Genomic DNA, 18546 nt, shown 5'->3' with positions numbered 1-18546 from the left:
CTGCCATAAGTGATGGTTACTAATAAATTTGAGATTCCGTCCTCTTAAAAAAAAAAAAAAAAAATCCAAGAGACCCTTTGCTAGGCAAGAGATAACAGAGGCTTCAGATGGGGTCCACATTCATTAGTACCATGCAAGAACAATTTTTACTTTAAAATTTGTATGATATGATTTTCAATAATGGGAACTTGACTTCAAATCAGCCAAAAGAAAAAAAGAATGTTACTCTAAAGCTTGACTTCAAATCAATTGAAATCTAAACTTCCAACATGCACAAAAGTTCTATACTTGTACATCTCCAACAGTGGATAAACGCTTTCATACTTAAAATTGGAAAAATAAGCATTCTATTTACAAATTCCCAAACATAGGCAGTGGAAATCCAATGATTCAAATCCAAACAATTTCGAGATAGTTTTGCATCAATTAACCAAACAATTACTAAATAGATTAAGAAGGAAATTAATAGCTCGAGTAGAGAGTATATAGGAGAGGGGCAACAGCAGAGCCGATGGTTGAAGCAAAGAGATCGCCTAATACCCCATTAAGCCTTTTTTTTTTTAATGCAAAACAAAGAGGAACAGACAAAAAAACTATTATTAAATTGAATTTCAAAATAAAAACAAGAAGAAGAAGAAGAAAGAAAGCTGAGATCACATACACACAGATAGAGAATGCCTGAGAGTGGCAAAGAGAGATAGAACCCCTATTATGAGTGGTGAGAAGAGAAAGATCTGAGAAAACAAAATTTAGTATGAGAACAATTTTTTCACCCCAACCGAAATTTGTCCAGAGAGAGAGAAAGAGAGAGCTTACTAATTGAGAGTGGCGGTGACAACAAGCAGTAGAAACTGATAGAGCAGGGAGGGGAGCCGGAGAGAGCAGAAGAGAGGGCTGCAAGTGTGAGACAGAGATAAGACCACCACCTACATTTTCTAACCAGATTTTTTAGCAACAACATTAACCAGTAAAAGTTCCACCACAAGAGCTTATGGCAAGAAAAGCACACCATTTGCTGCAGTTTTTCTTTTTTCTTTTTTGGCCTCCAGAAAAAGATTGCTATTAATGATGATATTGACATAATTCGTCAAACTTCAAAATACTACAATATATAACGGTTTCTTTTTTTGGTGACTAACTAATATAGTGATCAATCATAAATAAAACTTTTACGTTGCAGGTTACAATGGCATATATATATATATATGTTTGTTTGTGAACAAGGATAAACATTTTTCTTGATAAAAATAGGAGGAGAAGCTTCAGTCTGCAAAAGGTTAGTGCCTAAGAAATCACTTTTATGAGTGTAGAGCACAATTCAGGTTGCCACACAATGTATATTTGATCCCCATGACTATTTTCCTTATATATGTCTTGGTTTCTATGCCAAGTCCATAATGCGTAAGTAGAATTCACAACCTGCATTAAGAAACGGTAGGATATTTAATAAACTGAGAGAAAAAGATTCCCACTATATGAATGAAGCAAAAATCATGAAATATTACAGTATTAAAACAATAGACTGAAAGGCCCAACAATGGCCATGCAAGATAAACTTTCTGATGAGCCACAGCATAGTCATTCATGCTTTTATATTTAAATGATGTGAACCTTTAGTATTACATTACATTTGCGTACCAACACGAAATCTTGTCCCCACAAAAAGCATAATATCTTGTAGTGTCAGGACACAAGCAATCAAATTACTTAAACCTTCTACACACATGACAGAGAACCATTGGAACTACCCAGCCTGCTCATCGAAGGTAGCCTGCCAAGGTACACCACTCTTTTATATGTGTGTCCAAATTGACAATATATTCTTTTGTGTACTCTTGTACTCTTTTCTAGTCATACACCGGTATTGATATGTAAAGAATCTTACAAACGAGATCCCAAACTTGGGGTCAGTTGTGCCTTATGTCCACGTCCAATTCTCTGTCTAGGTCTTAGGAGCTGCCCAACTAAATACGACAATAATCAATATGGCAGGGAATGGGCTAGTAGGTCTCTTATGAAGAGAATTGAATGACGAAATGGTTGTTTTTCATATCAATCATCTTTATCAATGACCAAACCAAGATATCAAAAACAGTCACCTTAAGTATCTCGGTATTATCTAATCATTATCTCCATCATTTACACCTAACTTTACCAAACCTTGTACATGGATAAAACAGTGAACTTCTAGTATCTGTATATCCAGTCTAGTCCTACTAAACCTAAATCTCTTGTACTTTAAAGTAAATCTCTATAGTTTCCAATTAAAATTAATCCCTTCTCTAATTTCATCAACACCAGTAGTGAAGGATTACAGAACATAAATAATTTCTGGGGGCAAGTGGCAACTCAATATTTAAATTCATGTAGATATTCCATATATGATCACGAGAGGGATTAAGGTTGGGCTGTAGAGATAAATTTTGGGGATAACTAACCCATAGTCTAGGATAGAAATACCAAAGAAGTGTATGATTTGAAGGCTAAGACCGTACCTCAAGTATTCCATGCCCAAAGCTGCTTTCTCTGTATGCACTCCACTCTGGTTGTTTGTTCCAACAAAACTGGCCTTTAGCAGGACCAGATGAAAAATTTAAATGACATGTACCTCCAAACTCTGGTATGTTGTCTGCAGCTGAAGGGCACTTTCCAGGGTCATCTGCGAAATCGACATCAACTTTCTCAATATTTCCACCATCTCCAACTGTTAAGTAGACAGGTCCACATGAATCTAATGTATAGTTATAAACTCTATTCATGCGCTCATAAGCATGCACCTGCAAGGAGACAATATATCATGCTGTATTCAAAAAAGAAACCTTAGTTTAAAATTGAATTTGTGTAAGAGTATTTCTACTTCTATTGGTTTTTGTCTATGGTTTGAAAGGTGAGGCGTGGTTTCACAACCTAAATTAATTAAATTACTATAAATGCAGTTATAATCAGGCCCAAAATACAAACGAAGTAAACCCATTATCTGGTCCTTTGACTCCTGGAGAGAGAGAGAGAGAGAGAGAGAGAGAGAGAGATCCATATCCACCAATAAGTAGTTGAAAAATCTGCCACAGGAGGTGCAGTCTTCAAAGCATTTTATTTATTTCCATGTAAACTATTGTGATCTTCGCAATACCAAGATGTAGGCTAAGGTCACCATATAAGAGGACATTATCTATGAAAGAATAAATTTTAATTTCAGTGGAAGTTCACTCGCCATCCATTATAAGCGTCTTAAGATAATAATTGGTTAGAAAAGGTGCTTATTTAATTAGTTAAAAGATCAGTATAAATAAATTGAAAGCACCAACGAGGAATTTAACTTCGGGATTGAGCAAGAGATACAAAATCTTCAATGCTAAAACAAAACCCAACTAAACTAAGCTAAACTTTGAAGGTCACAGAATATAACAAACTTTCAGCTCCACAGTCAATATCTCGGATAAATAAGCACCTCCTTGATTACAAATCATATGTTTTACTCAATGATAGGTAGAATATATTTCAACTTACGTGACCAGAAAAAACAATATCGACGCCATACTGATACAGAATTGCTTCCATTTCCTGTCTCATGCATTCAAATTCCTGATAATGTGAAGAATAGCTGTTATACCAAGGTGGATGCCATGCAGCTACCAGCCAGGGGGTTACTGTGCGGTCTATGTGTTGTAGATCTTCCTTTAGCCAGGCATATTGAGCACCTAGAAAGAAGATAAATGAAATACTCTTGGCATTGCAACATTATTTGCTAAAAAAAAGTTTGGGTTGAATATCAATCTAGGGGTGATGTATTAGTTACCAGTACTATTGTAGTCAACATATGCTCCCAACATGATAAAATGTACTCCTCCAGCATCAAAAGAGTAGTAGAAATTACTCTTAGAGCCACTCTCCACTGAGGGAACTGCAAATCGCGTTAAATATGATTTGAATGTGATCCCAGCAACTTGAGGCTCAATCTCATGGTTGCCTTCAATGACCATCATAGGAACTCTTGAGGTTAACTTCTCCATGAATCTGAACTCTCAAAAAGTGTTCAAAATTATCCTCTCTCTATTTCAACTGATTCAAGTTAGATAAGTGTTTGCAGAGAAAAAATAATGCAACATGTGTTCACAACAAGATTAATTTGTGGACAAAATATTCTTCCTTTTTCTGTAAGTACATATGATTTTCTTCTCTTTTGTTGGAGGTAACTTGAATCTTAAGGACATGCATAGCTAATGGAAGCTTACAAAAATGATAGAATAATGTATCATGAAAAGAGGGACAACTTTAGAAGTATGCTAGATTTCATACGAAAACAAATGCCACAAATCAGCCTATAATATTTTACATAGACTTATATGAACCATATGGCATGGATACCAGCACTGTCCTTGGTGCTGATTGTATTATTTCTATGACAAAAGCTTGGTCTACAAAGAGATCCTACAAAAGGAAGTTTACAAACTGATGTGACTTTCTATGGTACGTTGGATTGTATCATTCTTTTTATTTCAAAGCATATCTGACGTATCACATTAAGTCAAGTTTGTTTGTAAAATTTCTTTTGTAAGATCCCTATGTAGACCTAACACTTCTCTATTTCTATAAACATCCCTTGATGGTGAACCTGGGTATGCAATGGGTATTTTGCAACCATGCAATAATTACTTAATTGTGAGAATGGACATACTAACAAAAATAAGAAGACATGAAAAAGTTTGGATATATAAAACATAAAAAAATATAACATTCAAACAAATAGACTGGATGTTTGGTAGTTCCCAAGTGGGTGGATTAGCACATTGCTACCCAACAGCTAAACTTCAGGTCTAGGACATTACATCACACCTTACTGATTGTACTCTGGAGCTAAAAAAGTTAATTGAGCAGATATATGCAGAAAATGTTAGTGGCATAAGAACGGAATAAAATGTACTTGTAGGTGAGAGAGTAAGATTTAGTCAAAGGAAACATGTTGAACTAGAGAAATCTCACATTTTATTACGGCTTCAGCATTTAGAAAAGCTAAAATGTATCACTGAACAGGGCATATAAGGAAGACATTATTACCTTCCAGAACTTCTATAAGAAATAATTTTCCCAAGCCATTAAGATAATTCATTTAAGTTTTTATTTCTTTCAATTCAAAATGAAAGAAAAATGCCTTATAAACATATGCTGTAAGTAAGCCTTTCATAAAATGCATAAAAGTAGGGGGAGAGGAAAAAGAACCTCAAGGCATTAAGAGGACTTATTTTACAATGCGTTCAAAATGACTAAGAAAACTCAAACAAGTTAAGCAGGTGAAACACAAGGATTATTTATCAATTGGCCACAAATCACCCATTAAAATATAATTTATTCTATAACAACGAATTTATTTTTCGTGTCTACTTCCTTAGTGACAAACAATAACCATTGATAGAAAAATGGAAGGTTTTGGGCCTTCTAGCCATTATGCCTGAAGCTAAATTACTATCAGAGATCTGCCAAACATTCATCACCTAACAATTATATGAAAAATGACCACTTTCAACTCTGGAAAAAGCAGCAAGAAGACTAGTTCAGTCTATTAGCTTTCATTCCATATAGACTCTGCTTACCACTTTTCACTAAGTGAACTCGTCGCTTGAGATTGAAACGACTGTCTTTATGAGCATTTCTAACAAAAAGGGAAAGCTGTTAAATTATGCACTAAAACATGAACTCAATCTTTATCAAGAAATGCATTGTATTAATGCGTTTAAGGATTTGTTTTATTTGACATTCAAGCTCAGTTATTGCTTAGCTAGTAATGATGGTAAATTATGCACTAAAACATGAACTCAAACTGTATCAAAAACTTCATTGTCTTAATGCATTTAAGGATTTTTTTTTCTTTGTCAGTCAACCTCAGTTATTGCTTAAATAGTAAAGTGGGTTCTAATCATATCTTTCCTCCCTCGATTCCACACAGGATATCTACCAACAACTTCATTTCTGGGGTTTTCAGGGTTTGATAATTGTTTCTGTGAAAGACTGTCATGTCATTATAATGAGTTCAACAATAAAAAGAAATACCTAACCTATCTAAGAAACAAAATAAAACTTAAAGAGGCAGAACTTGGTAACAGCATAGTCATATAGGAGACTACTTATCAAAAGAATAATAATAATAATCTTAAGAGTTCACCCACTATCCACTTGCACAGGAATGACTTAGAAGTTGCATAAAGGTTACCTTCCCCACCCATCCCAACGGGGTTGATACGTCTCTCTGATAGGTGCATCAGGAAATGCACATGAGAAGCATGCAGCTCCTTTTCCACCAGTTGTACGGTATTGATTTGCATAAGTTAGGTCTCCAACCATTAAAATCATTGAAGGATCATTCTGAATCAAATGATCAATTGTTGTGGTAGAATTTTTTGTGAGACCCAAATCTCCAATAACTGCTATCCGACTGGGATAACTTTTTGGGCTAGGCACTGGAAAAGTTTCAAAGACATGCTCTTCACTCATAGCTGGAATAGAGCTATCCCCACATTTGAAGTAATATTTTGTTTTCGGTTTAAGACCTGGAAGAAGATAGAACATTTCAAACTTATAGATTTGATCATAAAAATTGGCAAATCTCAACTTGGTGCAGTCTCCTTCTCTCACATAGGCCTAGTTTGGACACTGAGGTATTTTCAAACATCACTCAAACACAAAACTATTTTCAAATTTAAATCTTCAACTTTTTCATCTAATTATTATCCAAACTCAAAATCCAATACAACTTTCCCTAACTTCCAAACAAAACACAAAAAATAATACAACTTTTTCAAATTTCAAATACAATAAACAATACAACTTTTTCAAATTCCAAAACAAAAATAATATTAAAAAATGTATTAAAGCAATTTTTTAATTTTATAATACTTTTATTCAACTTTTTCTCTCTTCTTTCTCCAAACTCAATAAAACATCTTAACTTAAACCATTTCACTACCATTCACAAATATTTTCAATACTATTTACAAATATTATGAGATATTCAGTTTCCAAACGAGCCCTTAGTCACTTATGTGTGTTTAACTGTTTAATGAGATGACCATCCACGTATATTGAATCGACAAAGCATTTTTTGAGAATAGAGATTTTAGAGCATGATATATAACCATCCGGCCACCTGGTTATATGGTGGTATGGTTTGTAATTGCTTTTATATGCAAAAGTTTCTTAACTGTAGATGATTGAATTCTCACAGTCAAAGATCTAATTACCAGATTAAATAGTGGATTGATTGGTAAACAACGAAGCATATGAAGTTATGAAATTCAGTAGAGCACAGGGTAGCAAACTACTACAAGCTGCATCATTCAGGGCAAAACATTCCTCAGACTGGATCACTGGAACGAACAACTTCAGCTTTCAAAATATGTTATTTCAGAAGCATGTAAATAATTTAGGCAAGTGGTTTAATATAAATACTGTGTTTAAGCACTTCTCTAGTCACATAAAAAGCTTGCTTCCCAGAATAAATTATCATTTCGTTTCCTTTAAACTTGAACCATCATCATGAGCATGTAAATGTAAAATTATGCTAGATTTGAAGACGTGGTATGCATTGATCGTGAGAAAGGAGAACAAATAAATGGAAGATAGCAAATTCAGCCTGCCAATCATAATATATTTAGTCATCTCCAAATATCTAAGAATGTCTCACTAACATGTTCATTGGACCATAGTTCATTATCAGTTTAAGGCCAGTGTTAGAGCTTTGAAATTGAGTTTAAGCAATAAGTATGATATAGAAAAAAGTTATTAGGACAAAACGGAACTTATACCTTTAAGCCTCACATGGTGAATGATACCAGACGTGTAATTCAAGAGGCCTTCAAATGGGTACAACTGACTGTAAACGGTGGAAACCCCTTTCGCTATCCTAGTATACTTGCCACTTTTTTTCCCATACCACACCTCGCTCGCAACAGACGAAGGATCAAGCTCGGTCAAATTTGAACCAACCTTAGCATCCCCTAAACCAACGCAAGCAAACCGAATTTACCAACTCCACCAAACCAAACAAGAACAAGGAGAAGAGAAAAAAAAAAACATTGAGTATTGCACAGACAAGTACCAGTTATCCAGGAAACCCACATTGAAGTTGGGGAAGAAATTGCAAGAGCTATCTGTTCTGGGAAGTTCGAGGTGACATTCTTCTTGAGTCTTGGATCATTCATTGGCAAGTCATCACTGCCTCTACGCAAAGAAGGATCTAAGCGTTGAGTCACTGGCTTAAATGGGCCTTCCAGAGTAGTGGGTATGCGAGCTTCAGTAACAACCAGCATTGTTATGATCAAGAAAGTGGTCAGAGGGATCCATAACTTGCAGTCCGTCATTGGGGGGTCTCTGCTTTTTTACTTTTTTTTCTTGTTTGTTGCTGTTACTTCTTGCCTTCTTGGTACAGTAAATATCAATGGCTTTAATTTTTTGTATGAAGGACAAGGAAAGAGTTTCGATGTTTTTGGTAGTTCGAGATGGAGATGTTGGGGTTGATGAAGTTTGGCTGCTTTGGCATATGTGGGATGGATAAGTCAGAATATTCTGTTTCCCTTCCCACGAATGCACGTTTGTACAGAGGTTAATGATATCGTTTGTACGTCTCAGTCTCAAGCAACGGCAAGTTTGATCAGATATCATTGTCAGCACGCGTTTGGGGCCTTGGGCCATGCCCCCACGCCGAAGGTGCCTCTTTCTATTGGGCCTCCATTTAATAATATTTCTAAATCTTAGATCCGTAATTTGCCACTTTATGTCTTAAATAAATTATGAATATTTCTTGAATTTACGCATTCAGTTAAGATTTAAACATTGAAATAAAATGTATCAATTATATCCTACTAATAATTTAAATTATTTATTATTTTTTAAAATTTAGATTGTAAAATACAAAAATTGATCATTTTCAAGTAAGTGCAAATAATATTTTCCCGTTATTAATCTTATTTGCAAGTATTTTAAGTGGTAACAAGTTTGCTATAAGCAAGTTTGGAAATGCGACTATGACAGTTTCAAAAGGTTAATACCATATTTAATTCAGAAAAAAAAAGAAGAAGTAATTGTTGGCATTTAGGCCGAGTCTGGCCAAATCTGGGTTCATTAGTCGCACAACCCGATGCAGGCAAGTTGGCCTGGCCTGGGCCTCATGCACGTTTAGCTAAGGAAAGAAATCCAAAGATGTTGCACCGGCGTCAATTAACAAGAGAGCAACAAGTTTTACTTATGACTGGATGCTTCTCCCTCTGATCTCACTCACTGATCACTCGTGATAGTCAGACACTGAGTAGAGCTTTTAGGTGTTGGGATTGTGTTTTTTGCAACAGTGGCAGTGGAACCTCAGTGCATGCTGGATGATTAGCAAAGTTACAAGAACAATGATTCAAGCTGAATGATCGTTTCCTGCATATTTTTCTCCGAATCAATCCATAATTTTGTCTAACTGATCTATTAAATTAATATTAATTACTGATCTCTTGATGGATTGGTGGAGAAGAGTTGCAGCAGCTATATATAGCTAATGAATAATGCTAGAGTCACTGCTGGTAGCTTACCGTTGGGAGTTACAGCTGGCTCTAGTATGAGTGTTTTTTTTTTAATTTTTTTTATATATATTTTTTAACAATTTTAAATATTTTAGAAAAATAAAAAAATTCACAATATCATTAAAAAATACTTCTTTAATCACGAAATAAAATAAAAAAATATTTTTTATTTTACTTCGTGATTAAGGAAATATTTTTTAATATTTTTTTTTTACTTTATGATTATGGAATTATTTTTTGATAATGTTCTAAATTTATTTTATTCTTTTAAAATATTTAAAAGTATTAATTTTTTTTTTTATAAAAAATAACTAAAAAAAACACATGCTAGAGCCAACGGTAGCTCTAACGTTATTCATACCTAATACGAGTTAACACATGCTCTAAAATGAAGTACTATTAATATATATTTATCAAGATTTTAACTTGATCGTAGTCTAATAATTTGGGGTGGAATGGACTCATTTTGAAGTAGGGTGTTAAAACTCTTTCTATTTTTCTATTCGAAAATAGATATAATATTAAATATTTATGTGGGATTCATTTTAATCTCTGGTTCAATTCGGGGAGGAAAAAAATTGGAAACGATATCCGTCGACCCATATTATAAAACTAACATGCATGCATCCATGCATTAATGAAATACCAAAGAAATTATTAAATCTACGTACAATCATCTATTAACTTAAATTGTAAGTGATTATTTAATATATATGCGCGCTGCTCAATATCAAGAATTAAAAATTCTTTTTGTTTCGTTCTAAGCAATGCAAAAAGGGGAAGATATATAGACTAATAAACATTGCTGGTATGTATACGTTACCTGTCCGTGTGTGACCATGCATATATGCTGAGACCGGCCTTACGTAATATGTGTGTATGTTGGGAGGTGACTTGAATCTTGTTAAAAAAGTGCCTATACATACAGATTATTCGCTTGAGTGGTGTCTCTACCGCTTGAGCAAAGCCTCACCTAGAGAGTTCGCTCATCAGCTATTCGACAGTAAGCTCGATCTGGACACAATCTGAGAGTTTGCTCGACACCCGCTCGACACTCAACTCTAGCAGTATGGCAACCCGAGAGTTCGCTCATCAGTTGCTCGATACTTAGCTCGAGCGGTATGGCAACCAGAGAGTTCGCTCGACACCCACTCGACACTCAACTCGACGGGATGGCAACCTTAACGTTCACTCGAGCTCCGCTCGAGCGACTGTTCATAATTTAGGGTCTGCGCCATTTCAGTATAAATATGAATGTTTCAACATTCATTTATGACTTCTTACCTTTTGTGGCTACCGAAAACTTGTATAGTGAGGGTTCTCATGTGATAATCCCAAGAGTGTTTTGACACTTTGAAAATATGATTTTGTAATTAATCTCTTGTACTCTATATTTGTTGATAGTTAATTCATTGAGACCAACCCCACCAATGAACGTAAGCTCACATTGAGCTGAACCACTTAAATTTTTGTATATTGTGTGTGATTGTTGTTATTTCTTTTGTTTGCTTCTGCTATTATTTATTTCAATCAAGCCTTTGATAACAGGTTTATCCCAACAAACTGGTATCAGAGAGTCAGGCTCTGTGTGAAGTCTTGATGGATGGCTATGACAAAGAAGGTATCTGATGATTCTCCTGAACTAGTAAGAAAAGATGAAGAGAAGACACACAGTATCATTTTGTTGTCATTGTCAAATGGAGTTTTGAGAGAGGTTGCTGATGAGGAGACCATTGCTGGTCTTTGGGCTAAACTTGAGAGTTTGTATATGAAAAAATATCTCACCAACCATTTGTATCTGAAGCAACGGTTATACACGCTCAAAATGAAGGAAGATACTCCTATCTCTAAACACCTAGATGAATTTAATAAGACTATTATGGATTTGAGGAATACTGACATTAAGCTTGAAAAAGAGGATCAAGACTTAATTGTTCTATGTTCGTTGCCTATATCATTTGATAATTTCATGAATTCATATGTGAAATCTGCTTTGAATTCTAAGGAATTAAGAACTAAATTGAATTTGAAGGGACAGATAATCAAGCTAGTGATTTGTTTGTTAAGGGTTCCTCTAGTAGGGGTAAATCCAGTGAGAGAAGTTTAGAAAAGAATATGGGTAAATCTAGGGGCAGTTCACAATCGAAGTTTAACAAGAAAAACATATGTCATTACTGTCATAAATTTGGTCATTATAAAAATGAGTGTCCTAAACTAAAAAATAAAGAGGAAGGCACTAGTTCCTCTAATGCTGTTAGCGTTGCTGATGAAAAGTCTAACAACTTAGATATTGTCTTAGCAATTAGCACTCAAATAGTCGCTATGGTGACAAGTGGGTCATGAACTCAGCTTGTACTTTTCATATGTGTCTTAAGAGGGACTGGTTCACCACCTATGAGCTGGTAAACGGTCGTTCCATTTTGATGGGAAATGATATGGCGTGTAAAATTGCTAGGGTTGGTTCAGTTAGGATCAATATGTTTGATGGGTTTGTTAGGACATTGTCTAACGTCCGACACATCTCATATTTGAAGAAAAATCTTATTTCATTGGGCACTCTTGATTCTTTCGGTTTCCGGTACACCGGTAAAGGTGGAGCTATTAGAGTTAGTAAGGGTTTCCATGATTGTAACGAGAGGAGATATGACAAATAATATTTATTTCCTTCAAGGTAGTACAATGACAATTGCAGCTGCTATGTTTGTTTCAGATGATTTAGACTCAGACATTACCTTTTTGTGGCACATGCATTTGGCTCACATGAGTGAAAAGAGGATGTCTATTATGAGTAAGCAGGGTTTGTTGTGTGTTCAGATATAAGGAAACTTAAATCTTGTGAATATTGTATGTTTGAAAAACAGTGCATGGTTCAATTTACTACAAGGGTTCACAGAACTAAAACTATTGTGGACTGTATTCATTCTGATCTTTGGGGTCCATCTTCTATTCTATTGAAAGGTGGAGCTCAGTATTTGCTTACTTTTAGTGATGATTACTCAAGGAATGTTTGGGTTTATTTTCTGAAACAAAAGAGCAATGTATTTACTAACTTTAAATAGTAGAAGGTTTTGATTAAAAATCATACATGCAAGAAGGTTAAGCGACTCCGAATCGACAGTGGTATGAAATTTTGCGGAGGTGATTTTGATGAATTCTGCAAAGATGAAGGCATTGTGAGGCACCGCACAATGAGACATACTCCATAGCAAAATGGGGAAACTAAACAGATGAATAGGACTCTCTTGGAGAGAGCCCGCAGTATGCTTTCAAATGTCAGTTTGTCTAAAGATTTATGGGCTGAAGTAGTCAACACAACTTGCTATTCGGTTAACTGCTTTCCAGCCACAACTATTTGTTTAAAGACTCCAAATGAGGTATGGTCTGGTACTACTTTTGATTATTCAAATTTGAAAATTTTTTGTTGTCTTGCATATTTCCATGTTAATAATCGAAAACTTGAGCTAATAACAAAGAATGACATATTCATTGGATATGCCAGTGGGGTGAAATGATTCAGGTTATGGCGTACTGATCCTAAATCATCCAAGTTTGTAATTAGCATGGATGTTGTATTTGATGAACAATCCATGCCTAATTCAAGAAATGAGTTTATTGTGTCTACAGGTGAAGAGTAGGGTAATGGCAAGAAGGTGGAGCGACATGTTGAAGCTTCAAACCTGGCACCCTAGATCATGCTATTACTGATGAGCATGGCTTTGACTTTGATGATGGAGCAAAGGGTGAGTAAGACTAACGCATTGCTACTGGTAGACAGAGGAGGCAGATCAGGACATCTCAAAGATATGCTCATAAGATGGTGATGTATGCACTTACTACGACAGAGACATTAAATGGTCAAGAGCCTTCCAGTTATTCAGAAGCTGTCAAAAGTAAGGAGTCTCCACAATGGTGCACAACGATGATTGGGGAGATTGAGTTTCTTCACAAGAACCAAACTTGGGATTTGGTTAAGTTGCCTAAGAAGATGAAGACTGTTGGTTGCAAATGAGTCTATAAAAGAAAAAGAGGGAATCTAGGGTGTTGCAGATGCAAGGTACAAGGCACGCTTAGTTGCAAAAGGCTACAGTCAGAGAGAAGGCATCGACTTCAATGAAGTTTTCTCTCCAGTTGTGAAATACAGTTCAATTAGGGTGTTGCTTGCTATGGTGGCAGCTTATGACCTAGAGCTTCAGCAACTTGAGGTTGAAATAACGTTCCTGCTTGATAAGCTTGAGGAGATCATTTACCTGCATCAGCCAGAGGGATTCATTATTCAAGGAAAGGAAGATCATGTGTGCAGATTGAAGAAATCAATATATGGTTTAAAGCAGTCTCCGAGGCAATGGTATAAACATTATGATTCTTTTATGATAGATCATGGTTATTTGATGAGTAGTTATGATAGTTGCGTTTATCACAGATAGTTATCTGATGAGTTTTTCATTTATTTGCTACTTTATGTTGATGGTATGCTTATTGCTGCTGAAAGCATATTTAATATTAGCTTGTTGAAAACACAACTCAGAAATTAGTTTGAAATGAAATACTTAGGTGCTGCAAAGAAGATTTTGGGGAAGGAGATCCACAGAGATAGGAAAGCTGGAAATTTGGACTTGTCCCAGGGAAAGTACATTGAGAAAGTTCTTCAGAGATTTGGAATGTCTAATTCCAAACCAGTAAGTACACCACTTGCTACACATTTTAAACTTTCAGCATCTCTATTTCCTTAGACGGGGATGAACGGTTCATGGCTAGTGTTCCTTATTCTAGTATAGTTGGTAGTATTATGTATGCAATGGTTTGTACTCGTCTAGATATTTCATAGGCAGTGAGTGTTGTTAGCAGGTACTTGGCTAATCCAAATAGAGCTCATTGGAAGGCTGTGAAATGGATACTCAGGTATTTGAGAGGTACTTCAAACATTGGTTTAATTTTTTTATTGAGAAACTTACTACAACTCGAGAGTGGTTGTTTATATTGATTCTAATTATACTGGAGACTTAGATAAGAGAAGATTATTGACAGGTTATGTTTTCATTTTGTGTGGTTCTGCTATTAGTTGGAAAGCTACACTACAATCTACTATTGCTTTATCAACTACAGAAGCAGAGTATATAGCAGCAGCCGAGGCTGTTAAGGAAGCCATTTGGTTGAAAGGTCTGATCAGTGATTTGAGACTACAACAAGATGCAGCTTCAATGGTTTGTGACAGACAGAGTGTAATACATTTGACCAAAAATAAAATATATCATGAGAGAACAAAGCATATTGATGTCAGGTATCATTTTCTTTGGAAAATTGTTATAGAAGGTGTGTGAGAAATTCAAAAGATTGTTAACTACTGAGAATCCAGCAGATTTGATGACAAAGCTAGTTCCAGTATACAAGTTCAAACTTTGTTTAGACATGATTGGTGTTCGGGGTATTTGATTCCCTTAGGGGATTTGGTCGAGGGGGTCGGTTCTTTGGTTAATGGATTCTTGTTAGGCTTGGTAGAATTCAAGCCAAGGTGGAGATTTGTTGAGATGTGGTTTGAATCCTATTGAAAAAAAGCCTCACCCAGAGTTCGCTCATTAGTTGCTTGAAAGTGAGCTCAAGTTGGACACAACCTGATAGTTTGCTCGACACTCAACTCAAGCGGTATGACAACTAGAGAATTCGCTCGACACCCACTCGACACTCAGCTAAAGTGGGATGGCAGCCCTAACGTTGGCTCAAGCGAATGTTCCTAATTTAGGGTCCACACCGTTTCAGAATAAATATGAATGTTTCAACATTCATTTATGACTTCTTACCTTTTGTGGCTACCGAAAAATTGTATAGTGAGAGAGTGGTCCTCTTGTGATATATCTAAGAGTGTTTTGACATTTTGGAAAGATGATTTTATAATTAATCTCTTGTACTCCATATTTGTTGATAGTAAATTCATTGAGACCGACCCCATCAGTGGATGTAAACTCACACTGAGCTGAACCACTTAAATCTTGGTGTATTGTGTATGATTGTCGTTATTTCTTTTGTTTACTTTAACTATTATTTATTTTAATCAAGCATTTGATAACTGGTTTATCTCAACAATATATACCTGCATTGAGTCCCATGCACAAGAGAAACCTAGCTAGAAGAAATTGAATAAAAAATTTTCATGACACATGATTATATTAATTTGTACTATATATATATATGTACGTAAATCATGACCAATTAGTTTGCAGACTTTTGTTTCTTTGTGAAAAATTATGCAATAGTAGTACTGCCCCGTGCATTCATGGAACAACGTCAATACTAGCTAGTACTACTTCAGCTAATCAATATCACTATATTCATATATGAGAAATTCTACTCTTAGGCCTATTCCCTTTATCAACACCACACACCCTGACGTGCAAACTCGGTTTGGTTTCCACATCACGGTTTTACACTTGTCGAAGGAGGGGATTTGCACGTAGTCTCGCAGATGAGAAAATTTTCTCCCTTAGATCCCTTCCTCCCCATCTCCCTCACTTTCGTCTCGAAGGATCTTGTTTGCATGTAGTCTCGCAGCTGAGGAATTTTCGCCCTCAAATCCCTTCCTCCACGTCTCCCTCACTTCAGTCTGTCCGTAGCCCATGAGATCCCTTCCTCCCCGTTCTCTTCTCACACAGACTCTAAACTTCTCCCTCAGATCCCTTTCTTCGCCCTCACTCCCATCTCTCACCCTCGAGGCAGCACTCCCTTTCCTCACTTCTGTAGCCCTCTTAACCACACTTCTCTCTCACTTCCCTCCCATGGCCCTCTCTCTCTCTCTAACCCTGATCTGTGACTCGAAGACATATACATTGAGCTTGAGTTCTGATCTTTTTCCTTTATTTGTCTGAATCTCAAGTGGGCTCAATTTGCTGCACAGTTACTTGGTAGAACAGACAATGAGATTAAAAACTTCTAGAATTAATGTTTGAAGAAGACGCTGATGAAGCAAGGAATTGACCCAACTACCCACAAGCTACAAAGCAAAATTGAACCAAAAGATGAGAAAAAATGTAAAGAAATGGCATCTTTGCACATACCAGAGTCTCAAGGATTTCCAACAATATCAGCCTTGGCTTTTCAGGGTCCAACATTTTTAGTTGAAGACATGAATTACTATGATGAAGTAACAGATGCTTCAAGAGAGCTTCTCATGTACAAGCATGTCTTTGATCCAATGGCCTACTTTGTGTTTCCAGATGAACAACATGGTAGAAAATGCAGCCTTTTCATGGGATGCCAACAACCAGCTAGAATCTTTTTTTCAATTTCAGGTAAACGGGATGAAATTCGAGAAACCAAAGCCAAGTTCCTGGCAACATGAACAAGGTCAGCTTCATGCTCGTAGTTCAAGAGCTATCCATTGACGTCACTATCAGAAAATCTAACGGGAGCAAATTTTGATGTCTTCCAGTAGATATGAACTGTAAATTCCTCTTCTTCTTCTTTTTTTTTTTAAATTATTTTCATCTCTTCATAAACAAATACAAAGATGTTGATAGTACAGGGAATTAAAACGTACGTTTTCAAAAAATAATTAAAATAAATCCATCTCACCATGTGTGTGGTGTTGAAGAAACAAGGGCCTAAGAGTAGAATTATTGTTCATATATATGTATAGAGAAAAAGAGAATTTACATGATCCCATTATTTGCAATGAACATTAATTGAGATTTCTCTAATTAACGGCCATATCCTCCAATATTAATTGAAATGGTTGACAACCAGCTTGCATGAAGGAACCCATTATTCGAAGGGCTGCATTGCCACTTGGCCTCTCTCTCTCTCTCTCTCTCTCTCTCTCTGTTTCTTATTTTACGGCTTTGTTCCTCAGCTTTCTTTCACAGCCATAGTGGCTTTCTAAAAAATTGAAAAGCAATTTCATTACCATGGTATTTCTTTGCCAGTTCTCTCTTTCTCTCTCTGTCCTGTAGAAAAGGCTAAAATCACAATTGCGTTTTGTAAAGTTCCCCCTCTACTCTCTCTCTCTCCTCTACCGAAAAGGCTAAATCAAAACAACAAATTTGCTATTTCCCGATTTCTCATAAACTTCTTGATTCTTCCCATTGCTCAAATCCCAGTGGTTCTGCAATGCCCTCCTGTACCAAGAGTGCTCAGAGGATTCAACAAAGTTAAACAAGGACAACCTTTTTTGCTTTCGAATCCCTCGGCCCGTCCACCTTTTAAACAAAACCAATGGCGAACAATTCCCTTAAGACAACGAGAGATGCCACTTGGAACAGAGAGGAGAGAGGAGAGAGTGTGAGTGACGAAAAGAAAAAGAGAGAGAGGGAGATGGGAGAGAAGAGTTATAGAGAGATGGAGATAGATAGGGAGAGAAGAGTTACAGAGAGATGGAGATAGATAGAGAGAGAAAGACGGTTGTGACTGTGGTGCGTAGATGCGCGATAAAAGAGAAATCAAGGGGAGGCAAAGAAAGAAAGGAACAGATTGGGGGAGAAGGGGGCGATGGCCAGATAGGGATGGTGGGGCTATGCACTTTGGATGCGTGGCATCGGCGTGGTGGCGGCATGGGTAGTGACAAGGTCACTGGTTGTAGGGGAGAGAAAAAGAAAGAGAAGGATTGTGGGGAGTGGTGCGGCTCGCGAGAGAGAAGGGAGGGGAGAGAAGAGAAGATGAAGGAAAATTAGGCAGAAACAATGTCGTTTAAGTGAAGGGGCTGGGCTTTGTTTTCTTCAGCTGGGCTTCCACACGGGTTGAGCTTGGGTTTTTAACTTTTGGGCTTTACATATGAAAAATAGACCATTTTAAAAATTAACTCATCTAAAAAATTTATCACAAATGGCCCAGTCTTTTTTTTTCCTTGTAAATTGATACTAATTCTTCATAAAAGTTTTATGAATAAAAATTAAACTTTACTGTTGGGCAGCACTTTATTTTCTTTAATTTTGAATTCTGTGAAAATTGAATTGAATCGTTACATTTTAGTATGAATCTGTAGTTGTTTAAATAATTTTTTTTCCCA

General features: G+C 36.1%; 1 protein-coding gene across 2 annotated transcripts; it reads right to left on the bottom strand.

The window, feature by feature from the left end:
• Positions 1-296: 296 nt before the first annotated feature.
• Positions 297-8556, bottom strand: LOC109005677 (purple acid phosphatase 23). Of its 2 annotated transcripts, XM_018984709.2 has the most exons (10): positions 8090-8555; positions 7797-7988; positions 6206-6542; positions 3797-4014; positions 3508-3698; positions 2496-2777; positions 1297-1419; positions 817-894; positions 662-734; positions 297-550 (listed from the first exon to the last, which is right to left on the bottom strand). In XM_018984709.2, the coding sequence occupies exons 1-10, from the start codon at positions 8349-8351 to the stop codon at positions 534-536; spliced, it is 1773 nt and encodes a 590-aa protein (XP_018840254.2). In that variant the 5' UTR covers positions 8352-8555; the 3' UTR covers positions 297-533. The 2 variants fall into 2 exon arrangements, with proteins under 2 accessions (XP_018840254.2, XP_035547936.1); XM_035692043.1 differs by lacking the exons at positions 297-550; positions 662-734; positions 817-894; positions 1297-1419 and having other exon boundaries at positions 2500-2659; positions 8090-8556.
• Between the last annotated feature and the right edge of the window lie 9990 nt (positions 8557-18546).

Source organism: Juglans regia, chromosome 7, assembly GCF_001411555.2.
Source record: "Juglans regia cultivar Chandler chromosome 7, Walnut 2.0, whole genome shotgun sequence".
NCBI classification, from domain to species: Eukaryota; Viridiplantae; Streptophyta; class Magnoliopsida; order Fagales; family Juglandaceae; genus Juglans; species Juglans regia.
Note: the sequence above shows the minus strand (reverse complement) of the source record. Positions and strands in the feature narration are given on the sequence as shown.

Excerpts from the sequence above, each read along its gene's own strand:
- LOC109005677 (XM_018984709.2), bottom strand. The coding sequence starts at position 8,351 with ATGACGGACTGCAAGTTATGGATCCCTCTGACCACTTTCTTGATCATA. Across the intron at positions 6,543-7,796 it reads TCACCATGTGAGGCTTAAAG|GTCTTAAACCGAAAACAAAA; the intron begins GTATAAGTTCCG and ends ATCTTCTTCCAG. Across the intron at positions 4,015-6,205 it reads CGTTGGGATGGGTGGGGAAG|ATTCATGGAGAAGTTAACCT; the intron begins GTAACCTTTATG and ends TTGAGAGTTCAG.